The 18,964-nt window shown below is 49.4% G+C and overlaps 1 protein-coding gene across 1 annotated transcript in view; it reads left to right on the plus strand.

Annotated features, from left to right (window-relative positions):
• Positions 1-15,971, plus strand: part of COL22A1 (collagen type XXII alpha 1 chain) — a 220,451-nt gene extending 204,480 nt beyond the window's left edge. The window contains exons 60-63 of the mRNA XM_063408152.1: positions 8,179-8,245; positions 9,891-10,073; positions 10,438-10,515; positions 11,478-15,971. Of these exons, the coding sequence (XP_063264222.1) occupies positions 8,179-8,245; positions 9,891-10,073; positions 10,438-10,515; positions 11,478-11,665 (516 nt within the window). The 3' untranslated portion in view covers positions 11,666-15,971. The remainder of the gene's footprint in view (positions 1-8,178; positions 8,246-9,890; positions 10,074-10,437; positions 10,516-11,477) is intronic.
• Positions 15,972-18,964: the final 2,993 nt, after the last annotated feature.

Genomic DNA, 18,964 nt, shown 5'->3' on the forward strand with positions numbered 1-18,964 from the left:
TGGGGAGCCGCTGGCCACGGGGCCCACAGAGCATTCTCTGCCTGTGGGAGAAGACCCAGAGGCTGCTGGGGCTGCTGGCAGAGGGGGCAGCTTGACCCTTGCCGAGGCTGCTCGTGGCATTTCAGGGCTGAGCCAGCACGGAGAGGCGTCACTGACAGTGGAGGGCCATGGAGCAGCGTCAAGTCCGACACGGACAATCTTGGTGGTCGTGTGACTGTGCCACTGTGGGGCAGTGAGTGCCCACCCTCCAGGCTGTCCTCCTGTGTGTAACGTCCTGTGGGTGTCCATGAGGTGTCCTGTCTGGGGACCAGTTGGTCCCCGTGGAGGGGCATGACGGTCACGCATGTGACCTCTGCTGCTGCCTGCGGCAGCCTCTGCGGCACCTGTGGGAAGCAAAGGAGCCGTGGGATGGAGACAGCTGTGTGGACACGCTCTCCCCTCGCATGGTGCAAGCCCAGCTCCGGCCCCAAGGCCGGTGCTGACCACAGCAGCCAGGCTGGGCTGGGTTCCTGGCTGCACTCGCTGTCTCTGGGCCATTCCTTCACCCAGGCCCTCCTGGGACTGGCTCCTGTTCAGAGCAAGGCCTGGTGCCAGGCCTGGCCGAAGGTCTCTGCCCCCAGCCCTCTCCCAGTTCCCACTGCAGCCTCTCCCTCCATCCCCGTCCTTCACCTGTTGCCGCTTGGACAGCAGCGGCTGCCCCTCACGGGACTGGCAGTGGGCATTCGCCTTCTGCATCTCTGAAATCTTGGCAGTGCTCAGAAGAACACTGGCCAAGGGCACCCGGGAGAGCTGCTTCCTCCTGAGGAGCTGCTGCCTCGTGAGAGAGCTGCTGCCTCCTCTGAGAGCTGCTCTCCTGGGAGTGACAACGCCAGGGGTTTGGCCCTGCAGGAGCCCTCCGGGTCAGCGCAAGGCCCCATGTCACAATGGCCTCTGGGCACGACACAACCGTGGGTCACAAAGGCCTGGTGGGCACGGCCAGCCCTTGTCTCAGCGGGACATGGAGACCCCCTTGGACACAAAGGCCTTTGTTAGGCCTTAGCCCCTCTACTTTATCTATGCTTGTTCCACTCTCAGTAATGAGCAGTTGTCCCTTGTCCCACTTCATGTTCCATCCAGAAAGAAGCCCTGTGCCCTGCCAAACTGCTTTTTTCACCTAGCCACCACTGGGTCCCATATTTATGACCCCAAACCAGATAGAAAGATAATCAGGAAGGCAAAAGATCTGTTAGCATTTCATGTGGCCAGTATTGTAAAAGACAATAAAAAGTGTTTATGAAGAATAACAACAAATGAAGGCCAAGGAATATCTCAATTCTTTTTTGGATGAGCATGGGAGTATGGTTATGAAGGATTAGGAAAATGCTGAGGTACTGAATGCCTTCTTTTCCTTAGTCTTCGACATGGAGATCTGTTCTCCAGAGGACAAGCAGTCCCCTGAGCCAGCAGACAGGGACAGGGAACAGACTAGAGCCCCTGTAATCCTGGCACAAGTTGTTAGTGACCTGCAGAGCCTCTGAGACACTTCCATGTCTATGGGTGTGTGTGATAGTCCCCCCAGGGTGCTCAGGGAGCTGGTGGAAGAGCTGTCAAAGCTGCTCTCTGTCCTTTATGATCAGTCCTGAACTGTCAGGAAATCCCAGATGACTGGAGGTGCCTGTGTTGATACCCACAGCCAAGAATGGCAGGAGGGAACTCTAGGCCGTTCAGCCTGACCTTGGGGCCTGGCAAGGTTCTGGAGCAGATCATCGTGAGGGAGATCACACGGCCCAGAGAGGCCTATCAAGGGATCAGGCCCAGGCAGTGTGGGTTTAGGAAGGGCAGGTCCTGCCTGAGCAACCTGATGTCCTTTGAGGAGCATGTGACCTACCCCAGGGCTGAGGGAAAAGCTGTGGGTGGAATCTCCCTGGGCTTGAGCAAAGCCTTTGACTCTGCCTCCTACAGGAGAGTCCTGGAAAAGCTGTCAGCCCAGGGCTTAGGCAGGGCAATCTTTGCTGGGTGGAGAACTGTCAGGATGGCTGTGTCCAGAGGGTGGTTGTGAATGGTGCTGCATCCACTTGGTGTCCAGTCAATACTGGTGTCCCCTGTGCCCAGTCCTGTTCCTGCTGATGTGGCCAAGGGCATCGAGGGTACCTTCAGCAGTAAATTTGTGATGACACTGAGTTGATTGGGAGTGTTGATGTGTGGGAAGTAAGGAAGGCTCTGCAGGGGATTGTGGCCAGGCTGGATTGCTGGTTTGAGGCCAGCAAGATGAGGTTCAAGAAGACCATAGACTGGATACTGCTCTCATGTCCCAAGAAGCCTTTGAAGTGCTCCAAACTGGGTGAAAAGTGTCTGGAAAGCTGCCCAGCAGGAAAGGCCCTGGCAATGCCGGCCAAGAGTGGCCAAATGTGAGCCAGTGTGTACCCAGGTGGGCAAGCAGGCCGGTGGCCTTTCGGCCTTCTGTGACAGCAATAGTGTGGCCAGTAGGACCAGGGCAGTGATTGTCCCTCTGTGCTGGGCCCTGGAGAGGCCATAGCTGGAGTGCTGTGTGCAGATGTGTGCCCCTGTTAAAATGGGATTACTGAGAGATGCCTCTGTGTGAATTAAGGTGCCAATGAGACCATCCACCAAAGTCAACAAGAAGGATTTTATTAACAATGAACTTAGGGTAAAGAGATAGATAAGAAACGGAAAGAAGAGGGTGAAACTGAAAGAAGGGTATGAGTGGGACAGAAATCCATATGAAGTCAATCCAAGATGCTTGGTTCCAGCAGTGTCCTGTTGGTCCTTCCTCACCCTGCCTTCTTGGCCGGGCAGGTCTCAGTGTGTCTGTTAGAGGTGAGGGCCCCAAGTTCTTCTTCCAGGGTTAACACCTTACTCCGTCACATATTCGGTGTATCCAGGGAGTTGTTTTCCTATTTTCCATGTGAAAGCAGGATGGGCATGCCTTCCTTTGCCTGTACTCCTGTGGCTCAAGGAGAATTTCTCATCTCCTAGTGCACCCAGGGCGAGGTTAGGGATGCACCCCCACAATGCAGACCAGGCCTCAGGTCAGTTTCTGTGGGATTCTACTGCACAGTGCGTTGTCATCCTCTCTCAGCCGGCTCTCCTGCACCAGGCTGCCTTGGAATTGGCTTGGGGGTGAGGGTCTGGGGCCAGCAGCAGGACCTACATTTGGCAAGTGGTTGCCCCAGGCTGAGCAGTCATGTCTGGGGATTGTGCTGGTGCTGTCACCGGGCTCACTCCTCTGGCTGCCCCCTGAGGCAGCTGAAGGAGAAAAGCCGGCGCAGAGCCCACCGGGTCCTCCTGACCATGGAGCGCCATCGCCGTGGGGCCGGGGGCAGCCGGACGTCTGCGCAGCAGGCGGGAAAAGGGAGAACGCTGTGAGCCAGGGGCTGGGCAGGCTCCGGGCAAGGCCCTGCTGGCAGCTTAGCCCTGCAGGGCTTTCCCTGGGGAGCGGCGGGCTGGGCACAGCCAGCCTGAATCCCTGCTTCGTCGGCTGCGTCCGTGGCATTAGCAGGCGAGGCACAAACCATAGACACCTTTATGTCTTCCAGTAGTGCCGTGGGGAGGGGCTCGCTGTGCCACTCATCCCGGGGATCGTGTTCCAGGGGACAAGCTGCTGGCTCCGCTTCTTCATCTTGCAGGGTGGGACACAATGCGCTCTCTGGCTTGCTGTCCCCCTCTCCTACAGCGTCTCTGTCAGGGAGCTCTTCTTCCTCCCACATTGCCACTCGCTGGTCTGTCCGAGTGTCCCTTGACGGTGCCTCCTTGTTGGGAAAGAGAGACCACAGCTCTGCAAAGAGGTCAGGAGGCACGAGCTGTGAGTAGCTTTTGGTCTCTCCTGCACAGTCTCTGGTCCAGCTGCAAAGGCTGTGCGGCACCGAGGGGCTCTCTTCATCCAGGGACGAGAGGATGTCTTCCTCCAAGTTCTCCAGCTCCACTTCCTCAATATGCAGAAGATACTTTGAAGCAGCCCCAGGTCCTCTGCGCAGCAGAGTGCCACGTGCAGTTTGCTCTGGCAGCTGATGAGTTCCCATGTCCTCACAGGGGCTTGCGGGTGAGGGAGAAGCTGAGAAGCGTGAGGGTTTCTCAGGCTCTGACATGGTGACAGTCTGTTTGTGCCCCCTGTCCCAGAAATCACTGTCCACGACAGAAGATGTTGCCTCTGCCTCTTCCCCTTTGAGAGGGGCAAGCAATGCACAGCATAGGTCACTGTCCATTACTCCTGCAGCCTTTCTGTCTGGAAGCTCTTCCTGCTGACACTTTTCCTCTGGCTCTTTTGGAGAAGTCTCCAAGCACTGGGAGTTGTCAGAGACAGACTGCTGCTCTGGCAACTGGGCACAAGACAGGAGCTCAGAGGAGCTTCCCGTCTCTGCTGTGGAGTCTTCATTCAAGCCAGGAGCTCTGTGCATCACCTGGGGCTCTGCATCTGCTTCTTGGCAGACACTTGACCGCTCATGGGTGCTGGTGGACTTGGTGGACCTTTCTTCACACAGGCACGGAGCAAGGCCTCTGAATGGGTCTCCGTACGTGTTGCCACCGTGCTCTTGCTGCACCTCATTGAGCTCCTCTGTCTCAGTGTGCCCCAGGTGTTTCCAGGCTGGCTGTGTCCCTGTGCAGAGTGGCTTGCCACCTGCAGGTCGCAGGGGTGGCAGGCGCAGGCCCTGCCTTGCCGCTGACCCTCGCCAGAGCCTCTCAGCTGAGCTGTCCGGGGAAGGTGTCACCCGGGCCCTGTCAGCAGCCATTGTGCCCCATGGAGAAGGTGGCACTAGGTGTGGGGAACCGCTGGCCACGGGGCCCACAGAGCATTCTCTGCCTGTGGGAGAAGACCCAGGGGCTGCTGGGGCTGCTGGCAGAGGGGGCAGCTTGACCCTTGCTGAGGCTGCTCGTGGCATTTCAGGGCTGAGCCAGCGGAGAGGCGTCACTGACAGTGGAGGGCCATGGAGCAGCGGCAAGTCTGACACGGACACTTTTGGTGGCCGTGTGACTCTGCTGCTGTGGGGCAGTGAGTGCCCACCCTCCAGGCTGTCCTCCTGTGTTCCACATCCTGCTGGTGTCCATGAGGTGTCCTGTCTGGGGACCAGTTGGTCCCCATGGAGGGGCATGACGGTCACCCATGTGACCTCTGCTGCTGGCTGCGGCAGCCTCTGCGGCACCTGTGGGAAGCAAAGGAGCCGTGGGATGGAGGCAGCTGTGTGGACACGCTCTCCCCTCGCATGGTGCAAGCCCAGCTCCGGCCCCAAGGCCGGTGCTGACCACAGCAGCCAGGCTGGGCTGGGTTCCTGGCTGCACTCGCTGTCTCTGGGCCATTCCTTCACCCAGGCCCTCCTGGCACTGGCTCCTGTTCAGAGCAAGGCCTGGTGCCAGGCCTGGCCGAAGGTCTCTGCCCCCAGCCCTCCCCCAGGTCCCACTGCAGCCTCTCCCTCCATCCCCAGTCCCTCACCTGTTGCCGCTTGGGCAGCAGCGGCTGCCCCTCACAGGACTGGCTGTGGGCGTTTGCCTCCTGCATCTCTGAAATCTTGGCGGTGCTCTGAGGAACACTGGCCAAGGGCACCCGCGATAGCTGCTTCCTGCTGAGGAGCTGCTGCCTCGTGAGAGAGCTGCTGCCTCCTCTGAGAGCTGCTCTCCTGGGAGTGACAACGCCAGGGGTTTGGCCCTGCAGGAGCCCTCCGGGTCAGTGCAGGGCCCCGTGTCACAATGGCCTCTGGGCACGACGCAACCGCGGGTCACAAAGGCCTGGTGGGCACGGCCAGCCCTTGTCTCAGAGGGACATGGAGACGCCCTTGGTCACAAAGGCCTTTGTTAGGCCTTAGCCCCTCTACTTTATCTATGCTTGTTCCACTCTCAGTAATGAGCAGTTGTCCCTTGTCCCACTTCATGTTCCATCCAGAAAGAAGCCCTGTGCCCTGCCAAACTGCTTTTCCCCCCCAGTCCTCCATGGGTCCTTCCCTTTAGACCCCAAACCAGACAGAAAAAGAATCAGGAAGGCAAAAACTGTGTTAGTCCTTCATCTAGCCATTGTTGTAAAAGATAATAAAAAGTGTTTGTTTACAAAGATTTACAACAAAGGAGAGGCAAGGAATATCTCCAGTCTGTATTGGATGTGTGGTGAGAATATGGTTCTGAAGGATGAGGAGAAGCTGAGGTACTGAATGCCTTCTTTGCCTCAGTCTTCAACAGGCAGATCAGTTCTCCAGAGGACAAGCAGTCCCCTGAGCCAGCAGACAGGGACAGGGAACAGACTAGAGCCCCTGTAATCCTGGCACAAGTTGTTAGTGACCTGTGGAGCCTCTGAGACACTGCCATGTCTATGGGTGTGTGTGATAGTCCCCCCAGGGTGCTCAGGGAGCTGGTGGAAGAGCTGTCAAAGCTTCGCTCTGTCCTTTATGATCAGTCCTGAACAGTCAGGAAATCCCAGTTGACTGTAGGTTCCTGTGATGTCATCCACAGCCAAGAATGGCTTAAGGGAGAATGCAGTGAAGTCCAGGCCTGTCAGCCTGACCTTGGTGCCAAGCAAGGTTCTGGAGCAGACCATTGTGAGGGAGATCACACGGCCCAGAGAGGCCTATCAAGGGATCAGGCCCAGGCAGTGTGGGTTTAGGAAGGGCAGGTCCTGCCTGAGCAACCTGATGTCCTTTGAGGAGCAAGTGACCCACCTGAGGGCTGAGGATGGAGTCTTCTGGACTCGAGCAAAGCCTTTGACTCTATCTCATGCAGCACAGTCCTGGAAAAGCTGTCAGCCCAGGGCTTAGGCAGGGCAATCTTTGCTGGGTTATGAACTGTCAGCATGGCTGTGAATGGTGCCGCATCTAGGTGGTGTCCGGTCACTACTGGTGCCCCCTGTGCCCAGTCCTATTCAGTGTCTGTCCTGCTGATGTGGCCAAGGGCATCGAGGGTACCTTCAGCAGTAAATTTGTGATGGCACTAAGTTCAGTAGGAGTGTTTATGTGTGGGAGAGTATGAAGGCTCTGCAGAGGGATGTGGCCAGCCTGAATGTATGGTGTGAGGCCAGCAGGATGAGGTTCAAGAGGACCTGGACTGGGTCCTGCCATCATGTACCAGGAGGCCCCTGCAGTTCTCCAGGCTCGAGCAGAGTGTCTAGAAAGCTGCCCAGTGGGAAAGGCCTTGGGGGTGCCAAATGTGAGCTGGTGTGGTCCCAGGTTGGCAAGCAGACTGGTGGCCTTCTGGCCTTCTGTGACAGCAATAGTGTGGCCAGCAGGACCAGTACGTTGACTGTCCCTCTTTGCTGGGCACTGGGGAGGCCACACATTGTATTCTGTGTCCAGTTCTGGGCCCCTCAGTTCAAGAAGGACATTTGGGTTCTGGAGCAGTTCTCGAGAAGGGAACAGAGATGGTGAAAAAGTCTGGAGCCCAACTTCTTCTGAAGTCTGAAGCTGGTGTTGTTCAGCTTGGATAAAGGGAGGTTCAGGTGAGATTTTATTCCTCTGTAACTGCCTAAGAGGAGGATCTGTCCACATGGGTTTCGATCTCTTCCCCAGACAACTAGCGACAGGAAAAGAGGACATAGTCTCAAACTGTGCCAGGGAAGTTTATGGGGGACACTAGGAAAAATTTCTTCACAGAACAGATAATTTTAGGTATTGGAATGTGCTGTCCAGGGGAGTGGTAGAGTCACTGTCCCTGGAGATTTTTAAGGAAGGACTGGATGTGTCAGTCAGTGCTGTGGTTTACTTGACATGGTCATGTTCAGTCAAAGCCTGGACATTATGATCCCAGAGGTCTTTTCTAGCCTGATTGGATCTGTAATTTTTTTGAGTCCCTTTACATTCCTCTTTTAGGCAGACCCTGCAGCCCTGTGTGGGCTGTGGGTAATGACATAGCACTTGCTGAGCCCTTTGTGGAGGGCTTAATTTGCACATCATAGAACCACAGAGTGTTTTGGGTTGAAGGGACTTAAAAATCATCTAGCTGCAACCACCCACCATAGGCAGGGGTGCCACCCTCTAAATGAGGTTGCTCCAAAGCCCACCCAACTTGCCTTGAACAGCTCCAGGAGTGGGGCGTCTGTAGTTTCTCAGGGCAACCCATTCCAGTGTCTTGCCACCCTCAATTTCTTCCTAACATCTAATCTAAATCTTTCCTCTTTTGGTTTAAAACTATTCCCCCTTGTCCTATAACTGCCTGATCCCTTGAGTGTGGTTTTTTTGCCTCATCACTGTGATTCTGACTCTTTAGGGAGAACCCCCATCTCTAGAGACGTTGAGAAGACTCATCCAAGAGGAGTTATCCAAGCAGCTAGATGGTAAGTAATCAGTACCAGGAAACCAGAAGATGGATATGAGTGTATGAAAGATGCTTTCCATAGCTGTGCTGGCCCCTGAACCTCTCCTGCTTAAGGAAGGTTCATTGCAGCAAGCTTGCTTGGAAGATGTATGAAATGAAATATGCTTTACAGTTCCCCAGGCTTTGATGTTCCCAGCAATAGCACAGACAGTAATCAGAGTAGATCATAAACTTTCTTTTGAGGTCCCAACTGGGGAAGAAATGTTTCTGATTTTTGCCTGTGACTTTTGATACTCATCAGTATAAGAAGAGGGGCTGGAGGGGATATGGGCTGCTGTTTCTCTCAAAGTATTTGAATTGCAGACTATTACTGACCCCATTGACAGTGAGATGCAGAGCTGTAGTCCTTCTCACACAGCTCTTGACACAGCTGACACACAGCTGCAGGCATTTTGTTCTATGCTAAAGATCACAGGTAAATGGAGAGATTATTTCACAGATTTACACACTCTTCAATATCCACAGCAGTCTGAAAGCATTTAGGATCAATGAAGAGAAGATAGAACACACTTCTGCCTCTATTCTGTAGGATGTTCATGTGAAACTTAGTGTTTTACAAACTCTCAAGGTTGTCATGGTGTAACCCCAGCCAGCAGCCAAGGCCCACACAGCCGCTCACTCACTCCTCACCAGTGGGATCAGGGAGAGAATGAGAAGAGTAGAAGCTGGAAAATTCATGGGTGGAGATAAAGGCAGTTTAATAGGGAAAGCAAAAGCTGTGCTCAGAAGCAAAACAAAACAAGGAATTAACTCCCTGCTTCCCATGGGCAGGCCAGTGTTCAGCCATCTCCAGGAGAGCAGGGCCCCATCACAGGTAGTGGTTACTTGGGAAGAAAACAACATCACTGCAAATGTGCCCTGCTTTCCTCCCCTCACTTCATATACTGAGCATGATGTCCCATGGTCTGGAATATCCCTTTGGTCACTTTGGGTCACCTGTCCTGGTTGTGTCCCTTCCCAACCTCCCCTGATCCCCAAATTCCTCCCCAGCATGGCCGTACGAAAAGCAGCAAAGGCCTTGGCTTTGTGTAGGCCCTGCTGAGCAATAACAAAAACATCTCTGTATTATCAACACAAATACAAAACACAGCTCCATACCAGCCAGTGGGAAGAAAATTAACCCAGTCAAAACCAGCATGGTTGTTCAGGGTCTTAGCACTGAAATGGCAGACAGCATGTGCCTGCCTGGAACAGCCTGGAACAAGAAAAGCTTTCTCCCTACAGCTATGTGGTATCTCTGTGTAACAGAAGCAGTGGGAAAAGGGTCTCCTTTTCAGAGCAGCAGTTTAATGGGGATCCACCATCTGCACAACTAAAGGGAGGGACATTCCAGATTCTTGGAGGACAAGGAGTAGAGGATGAGAGAAAAGTTTATCATAAAGTATGAAATCTTGGAGAAATTTAAGGCTACCAAGAAATGAGATTCAAATAATTTAGAGAGGATCAAGGAATCAAAATCATGGATTATGGGGGACAAAAGATGGGTGGCTCTGGAAAATTGATCTGTGACAGTACTTGGACTTTACTGGGCCCCTAGTTCTGGCTCTCCATCTCTTGGAGCATACTCCTTCTAGTCTAACAAACCCATTTCCCTGTCTCCACAGCAAAATTACCCTATATCCTGGCTCAGATACAGCCTACACAGGTAAAAGCATCCCATGGCAGACCAGGACCTCCTGGTCCCCCTGGGAAGGAAGGACTCCCAGGAAGAACTGGCCCTCCAGGAGAGCCTGGCCGGCCTGGACAGACTGGGTCTGAAGGGCCACCAGGACCAATTGGTCCCAAAGGTAAGTCAGACTTGGTGTGTTGGGGCAGTCCAATAAAAGGATGTGTCCACTTCACTTTGGCATCCACTTTTCCATTTAGTAGCTAATAAATTCTCCTCAAAATGCAGGTGTTGGAAGTGACCTCCATCTGTTGAACCAGAGGTGTTGAATATGACCAGCAATTGCTGGTGTGTTACACCTCTGGACAGAACTAGAGTGGGGCAAGTCTTCATTTGCACTTAATGTCCGCTCTCAGAGGATTGGCCTCAATTAGGAACTGTTTTTACCAAATATGTTGGCTTCAGTGGGGATGGAAGACCTATAACAATGTTCAGTTCTATAGACCATGCTCATCAGTTCATATTTTTTTGTTCCTTCTCCACAGGAGAAAGAGGAGCAAGAGGTGAGAAAGGAGACACTGGCATTGGCCAACGAGGGGAAATGGGTCCTCCAGGAATTCCAGGTGTGTTATTCAGAACACCCCACAAAACACATCCCTTAGAACCACTACCAGGACACAGGTCTCTGCTGTACTAGAGCAATGATCAGGATGACATAAAAACAACATAAACGATTTCTGTAGGATGTGGCCCAAAGGGAAAAACTATATCACTAACATCATATCTAGCCACCTTTATTTCCTCAGCCTGATGAATGAGTACAAAGAACCATCTCAGTTACAGCTAAGTTAACTGACCTTTGGGTCAAATCCAAAGTGAAGCTTTAATTATTAGATGTACTGTGAAGTGTTTTCTCTGTCCTTGGCAGAGTCTTCCTGTGACCAAGCTGAACCCAGAGGTTCAAGCCGCTTCAGATGTTATAAAAGGTCATATTGAACACCTGTGCCTTGGGGATACAGCTTCTGCTTTACTGGTACTGACAAAGCAGCAGCAAATACAATTGGTCTGCAGTCTGAAATTAGGAATCATTAATAATTTTTGCCTTCACTGCTTTCTTGGGGAAGGAACTATAGGAAGCCCTCATAACCCTATGGTCTGCATTTGTAAGACTGGCCTTGCACTGCCTTCAAATAACAATGTGCCCACTATGTTCTGCACCAGTGAGTTATCTCCTCAGGCTGGCTCCTGCCACCACTTTCCCATTCCCACCTCCTCTCTGTGAGGACTGTGTGTCAGTAGTTGTCTCATGCAGCTCCACAACTTCAGCATGGAGATAGAGGAGGAGCAGCTGTATCGGAGCTGACCATTCCAAGGTTGCCATAGGGAATGGAAATTTTTATTTCAGAGGAGACACTCTGGTTATATCCTTGAGATACATCCTAGCCAAATCCAAGCCTATGGAAGCTGCTGGCTGCATCCCAGTTTGGCAGCAAAGCCATCCCCTGTGACGTTACACCGCTGAGTACTGCACGCTGGGGGTGTCACTCTGGTGCCACTCACCAAGGGCATTTTGTTTCTCTTTCAGGCCTCCCAGGGGAGCCTGGTTATGCCAAAGATGGGATGCCAGGACCTCCTGGCCCTCCAGGTGAAGCCGGTGTGCCGGGTCTGGCAGGGCCCCAGGGCCCCCCGGGAGCCAATGGACAGTGCGACCCCTCTCAGTGTGCTTACTATGCAAGCCTGGCTGCCCGGCCCTCCAATGTCAAAGGGCCATAGTGTGCAGGGAGCACCCCCAGACTTGTTTTGAAAACTTGAATTCCTCACACCTGCCAAGAGCTCTCCAATGTCTTCAGCTGTGTTTCTTTCGCGGGAGGCCTTCTAAAGCCAACAAATGCTGCCGGTCGGTCAGATTATTTTTATGAATTATAATTATTATTATTATTATCTTTGATGTGATATGTGAACTTATTTTTTTGTTTGTTTTCTCTAACATCAGGGCATATTAAAATGTTAAAAATAAGTGGGTTTTTTTCCTCTTTTGAAGAGCATATAATAGTAATGCGTTGTGTGACTGTTTATGCAAAACCATTCCAATGCCAAATTTTTTATCTGTTATCTGATTAATTCTTTCTAAAGCTTTATCCCTCACCGTCTCAACTGAAATAAAATCCTGCAGCCTGGGGCATTAACTGTGACACACAGGCACAGGATTGTTGGTGCTATTTGCCATCTACATGGAGGGGAGGAAGATAAAGTCATACCAAAGCTGGAAAAGGTGTCTCCAGGACATCCAACTCCCAATGGACAATTTTGAACAGCTTGTGCTTTCCAGAAGATTCCTGTTAAATTTAATATTCTTCTGCTGATGAATGAATCAATATTCTATAGGAGCTACTTTTTCATGGAGTCATGTGGGATTTCATAGTAAAGGCCTGAAGGGACAACTCTGAAGATCTAAATGTCTCTGTACTTGAGAGTTTTGTTCCAAGAAATGGAACCTACTTACCCCTGTCAGGGAGCTGCCTTTTCAAAGTTATCCTCTGTCAGGTCAAGGATGCCAAATCCCCTGTGCACTGTCAGCACATGCACAGCTCCCTACCACTGCTTCACCCAAAAATCAGCCAGAGCAGCATAGAAAGTCTCCTGGTGTTAAAAACTCAGGAAGCCAACTGTGACCCAATTCACAGTTTTGGTTGATCCATTACGACAATAACTTGTCAAGCTGTGTTACTTAGAGAGCTGGTGCATAGTGCAGGCTGGTCTAGGAAGATGTTGATCTTTGATATAAGGATCAGAACAAAGAGATGTTCAGAAACATGGGGAAAATTGTGTTTGGGGGTGAAAGCAACAAACCAGACAGTTGCCATTTCTCCCTATCAGTTAATTGCCAAAATCAGCCTGAGAATGCAAAGACAAAGTAAAAAGGGGATGGAGTCTGGAAAGACCTTCACAATAGGTCATTTGTGAGCTTAACCCTCTGACCAAGCCTTGCCCACTCACTAAGTGCAGATCTGGGAAGTGATCAGGCCTGGGATATGTGCCAACCAACAAAGCAGCTGCATTTTCAAGCCTCTTCTGCACAAAGCAGTTTGTAGTGAGAGATGGGAGTAATGGAGCTGACACAGGCACTAAGTGCTGAATGTGTTTGGGAATCTCATCTGCTCTTTTGGAGACAGAAAAGAGGAACCCTGCCCTGCTGACACATTCACCATATGGCATGGTGCTTCCAAACTGGCCAGCCCAAGCAGAAGCCACAGCTGTCGATGACCAGCCCAGAATAAGACCCTGAGGCTGAAGCCCAGAGATAAGCATTTGCCAGCCTTGGAGTTTTTTCTCACCCAGTAGAGATAAAAATTGCCTCTGCTTTACTGAAAAATGAATTTAAATAACAAGTACAAATGCCAGGGTTAAACAAAGTCTTTACTGTGTAGCTCTCAATGGTGCTATTTTTGCTATTTCCTATGCAAATAAACTCTTTGATTTGATGTTACTGTGTTTCTTGCTACGGAAAGACCAATCAAAGTGAAAATACCATGAAGTGAAAAGTTTACCACTTTTAAGTAAATCTTGATGGTATATCTGTTACTGCACTGCATCTTGGGTTAGCTTGCTGGATTTTAGTATTAAGCAAACATGTTGATCACATATTCAACAGAAATATTTTTCTTAGCCCAGGCTGAGATTTCATCCCTCCAGTGGTGAGGCAGAACAGAGTCCCTGTTTGAGAGCACCTCCTAACATGGGATGGGACATTTTCAGTAAATGTGGTGGTAATGAGCAGGTGTTATGGAGGTAAAACATGTTAACTGGGCCATGTAAATGTGACATTTAATTCCTGTCATGATGGATCTACAGGCTCTCTCATGTGTGTCTCATGTGCCATGTGTGTCATAGAATTCAGTACATCCTAGTGCACCATGAGAACGGAATAGGCATAATGATGTTCTGTTAAACCGATTTCAGGGTCTTTAACTCCTGTGAGGTCATAGAATCATAGAATAATTTGGGTTGGAAGGGAACTCTAAGGGTCATCTAGTGCAATCCACAGTAGGTGAGATGGTGCAGTGACATCCAGTTGAAGGAGATGGGAGGGTTTTAGTTTTTTTTTTTTGATAACCCTTTTTGTTTGAATGTCTGTGGGAGCCATTTCCAACAGTCTGTGCTAGGAACACAAGGGACACACTTGCATCTTTAACAGCAGTTGAAAAATCAACACGAGTTAGGCACAGACTACATCTCTGAGCATTTTCCACCTGTAAAAGGGGACACAGCCTAATTCCCTTTGCTCCAGCATATTCCCTAGCATATGGCTATCTGTTCAGTCTGTTCCCAGAGACACCCCAGACTGTGTCTGTGCCCTGAATTCAGTGGGTGACATTTCCCTGCTTTTTTGTAAACCTTGTTTTCTCTGCAGCCAGTTAAATGACATTTACCAGGCAGAATCTGTCGTTAGTGAGCAGAGTACAAGACATGAGCTGCAGACTCAGATCAAGACCTGTGTTTGTACTCACCCAGATTTTAGTCATCAAAGGGAGGTTTCTATAGCTGCCACCTCTTACAGAAGCAAGCCCTACAGGAATGTGCATAAAAGGAAACCTAGGTAAGAATTTGGAGGATTTCAAAATCTCCACTGTTTTTGCTTCAGTCTGTTTGTGTGTATTTGCAGTCTTTGGAAAGGTGGCCTGAGATTACTTTCTAAAGTAGGTCTGCCATCTGGGAAGCCACCAAACTTACAAGTACAGCCCTGGGCATGTTCAGAAGCTGCTCTCCAGAAAATGCAGGTGCCTCTGTACCTGAGCAGGTGACTGTGTGTGCATTGTCTGTCCAGCACTGTGCAAGGTGAACACACAAGCAGGAAGTGGCAGGTAGGGCAGGGACAGTTCTGGTGGCTCTCTCCTAACCACCCTTGAATAAAGGAAAGTTGTGGCTTTGGTATCTCAGTGTTCCTGTCTCTGCAACCAAATGTGTAGTAAATCACCATAAAGTCTGTTCACTGAGTCTGAGCTTTAAACCTGGGAACAGGCTGATGTTTTGTTGGATTTTATTTTGGCCCTGTGGCAATGTACTGCTAAAATTGCATTAGAGAGCCAGACAATATTTTATTCAGATTTTTAAAAGGTACACATGGGATTTATGGCACCACTGTCACTTGCTATTTTTTTTCCTTTTTTAAATAATGTGTAAATTACTGTAATTATGGCAAATGGGCCATTATTTAATACAATTTTTTGCCTGACAAATTACAAAGACAGAACAAAGCAATAGGATCATTTGGGGATTTTTTTTTTTTTTTGTGTTAAATTATTTAACAATTTCTACTTGTTTTCTAAACAGTTTTGAATTAGCTGCTTCTTGGAAGCTGTATCAAATGCCTGTAGGGTTTTTTTATTTCCAGAGAGACAATAAAAATACTGTGGCAGCTAAGCCCAAGCTCTATGCTCTGACCACAGAACTGACTAGGAGATGAACACAGATTTTACATTCTGGGCAATTATTAAAAACAAAAAAAATTGAAAAATTAATTTTTTAAAAAAAGTGGAATAGAGTATTCTCTTCGTTCAGTCTTTTGATGTGGAAACTGGCCAAGCTCTGCCCTGTTAAAGATTTCATCTGACAGCTTCTGGAGCAGGACTTGGTGCCTAGGAATGGCTGGGTGTCACCATCCACAATATATGGGGCCAGAGACGCAGACAGGGACTGGCAGGTATGATGTAGGACCTAGGGGAGCCCTTCCAGAGCTTCAGTGGGTGACACCAGGGAAGAGCACATCAAATAATCTAAAATGTCTGTGTCTGGGTACCTCAGTCCCACGCTCAGTTTCTCACAGGGAGATTCAGAGTCACAGAACATAGAACCATAGAATGTCCATAGTTGGAAGGGACCCACAAGGATCATCAAGGTCCAGCTCCTTGAGTTTAAGGAGTGTAGCTGTGGCAGCTGCACTCTGGTGGCTCCAATGAGAGCTGTAGAGCCTGGAGATCCATTCGGTTTATCCTAAAGTATTCAGCTGCAGCACTCTGAGCCTTGTTGCCCACATTAACTACATCTCCATGGAAAAGAGGTCTTCTGGTAGCTGTCTTTATCTTCCACCATCAGTAACTCACATCCCCTGAGCTGGTGGGGGGATGTTCATGTTACAGGTGATGGCAGCTCGGGTACTCTGTGACCAGCAGCCAGCCTGCTCAGAGGGACAGGGACAAGATTATGGCAGGAACTTGTACTGTCTTTGGGCAATGAAAACTTTCTTAAAATTACTGCACTAACTCAACAGTTACAAGATAGACTGAAAAAAACACCTGCTTTCAACCTCTCTGAACTGGAGCTCGGTGCTGATGAGGGTTGAGGTGGCTTCTCCATGGCATGCTAGGAAGAGCAGCATAGGGATGAAACCAGTCTGGAGCTGAAGGCAGGCTCCTGCCCCAGTCTGCAGCTCCATGCAGGGGTGAGCATCCACCACAGACCACCAAGAGTCCTTCTTGCTGCTGCTTCTGCAGAGCTGCTGGAAGAGGAGTCTATCAACCATCCACTTGCCTCCTACATAATAAATTTGGTTGATGAGACTTTAGAGCAATATAGGTCCATGGGAGTTTGGATTTTTCTTTCAATGCCTTTGTAAACAGTGAAGTTGAATCAAGAAAAAGCCTGCTTAATTTTCTTGATTTGGTTTAAACCTAGAAGTCACAAACATAGTAGATATTTGTCTTCTGACTTGTGAAATGGGAACAACTGCTTGGAAAAGCATGAAGATGTGATGAAAAGGAGACTGCTTCTGGTAGTTGCTTTACAAACCAGATTTTTGTTGTAAGGATTAACATCTGAATACCTTGCAGGGCTTGGCTCCACAGTATTGATGCTGGCAATGTTGAAGTTTGTCTAAAGTGAGAATGAGACCATCCTGCTGGGTCTCTAGGGGATAATGTGTTGAAAATGTAGGCTCTTTCTTGCTACTTTATATTTTGTGACATGAACTTTATGTAGAAAGCACAAGGGGAAAATTAGGAACATTAATCATATTCCCAGCAGTCCTATCAGTATCAGGATGAAGGATGTCCTGCAACATGGAGCAGAGAAGAAGCTGTCACCTTCATAAAGGAAAACACAGGGTCAGACTCCGGGTTTGAAAAAGTGCAGCAAGAGAACAGTTCCAAAAACCACAGAAACTTCTTTCTGACCATAGCTTTGTCTCTGCCTGACATGCTGTCTGAAAGACTGGGGTTTGGATTTGAGGAGAAAAGCATGTTCAAACAGAAGGCAGCACATACAGCAATTTGGTTTATTTCACAGGACAGATGTATTTGACAATGTGTTCTTAGAGACACATTTTTCCCCTTAGCAATGTGGGGGATGGTTTTCACCCAAGTCTGAAATTAATGTCATTGCAATAGCTGCTTCAGCACCTTCTTGATGGGAGTTGTCTTATTTTTACAGTTATTTGTGAGGTCTGTTGGAAAGCAACTTTCCTCTGCAAGTGAAAATCTCACTTTTCCTTGGCTGCTGCATTTGTGTCTGATGTACAGATATTTTCAAGTCACTGTACCTATTCATGCCTATGAAAAATTATTAGATTCTCTCAAGTTCTGCTGAATCTTTTTCATGTAAAATCCATCACTGGAAAGTTTCAAAGCCAGGTTGGATGGGGATCTAAGCAACCTGGTCCAATGGATGGCATCCCTACCCATGGCAAAGAGGTTGGAACTAGGTGATATTTAAGGTCCCTTCCAACCCAAAGAATTCTGGGATTCTGTCCCAGGAGCCTAAAATGCCTAAGCAGCCTCACAGGCAAGTGACACGGTTTTCTCTTACAGATGCTGAAAATTGATCTGGAAGAAACCCAGGGCTTGATTTCAATATGGTTATGGTATTTGCACTCTGAACCCAAATCAAGGATGACAGCTGGTATATGCCAGGCCTTAAAATGTGTATTTCAGGGTGAAAACCAATTAAAAAGCACTGAATCTAGAAAGTAAGAGTTGAACAAGAATCTCTGAACACTCATGCCAGCATTGTTTGAATAGACAGGTACTACCACTCACCCCCCACCTGTGCAGCCACACACTCCCCTGGTGCTGGAACACAGGTTCCAGCAAATTCAGGACCATCCCAGCCTGAGACAATCAGAGCTGAGGAGGCTGGGAATGCAAAGCTGACATGCAAGACCTGATCTTCACAAGACTTGACCTTCACAAGACCTGACCTGGCAGATCTGCTTGGACTACACCTGTAAAACATTGTCTTCTACCTCTAATGGCCTGTGGGGTGCTGAGGAGACCTTTCTCCTTGAGAAGCATTTGAAGTGGCTGTCCTAAGCAGTTTTTTAGCTGAAAGGCTTAAGGAGCAGAGGATGAAGTAAGAGAGGCCGACTTTCTCAGGCTGAGGCTTCAAACCCACAATTTTCTCCTTCCAGAAAAATGCCTTGCTCTCTACATCACATGCTGTGCTGACTAGCTTGGAATAAACCTGGCATTTTACACATCTACAAAACCTTTGACAGCAAGGAATAAAAATTTGCTTTTCAATATGCCAGAGCAAGTGCAACACAAGAAGAATGCTATCTCTGTGTTATAGGGTTCACACAGTTAGCAGGTGGGAGGAAGACCTTCAGATTTCAAAACTGATCCTTTATTGTGTTTGCTGGATGTTAAAGGCACAAAGTGACCTGAGGACAAGATATGTTCATGGTTCTTAGTTCCCAGGCCACTAGCTGTTACTCTGTCTTCTTGTCCCCTTTATCATGTTCTTGTCCCATTTAGATGTGCCTTATCTACTCTGCCTTGCTGCTTCCATTGCAATCCCAGTCAATGTGAATTCTTCAGGCACAGGCACCCCTAATGCTTCCAGAAGGAGAGAGCTACACACAAGCAGAGATTTGAACACATCTGCTGAAAAGCAGAGGCAGTTTTCCCTGTGTGCCCATTGCTCAGTGGCTGCAGCCATGAGAGGTGCTGTCACAGCCCAGGAGCTGGGTGTGTGTGCTCTGCAGAGCAGGAGGGGAAACACCTTTCATGTGAGAATACCAAATGTTTACTCAGTGGGATGTATCTGAGCAACTCAAACACTCTGCATGTGTGTTGGTAA

This window comes from Prinia subflava, chromosome 1 (genome assembly GCF_021018805.1).
Source record: "Prinia subflava isolate CZ2003 ecotype Zambia chromosome 1, Cam_Psub_1.2, whole genome shotgun sequence".
Classification (NCBI taxonomy): domain Eukaryota; kingdom Metazoa; phylum Chordata; class Aves; order Passeriformes; family Cisticolidae; genus Prinia; species Prinia subflava.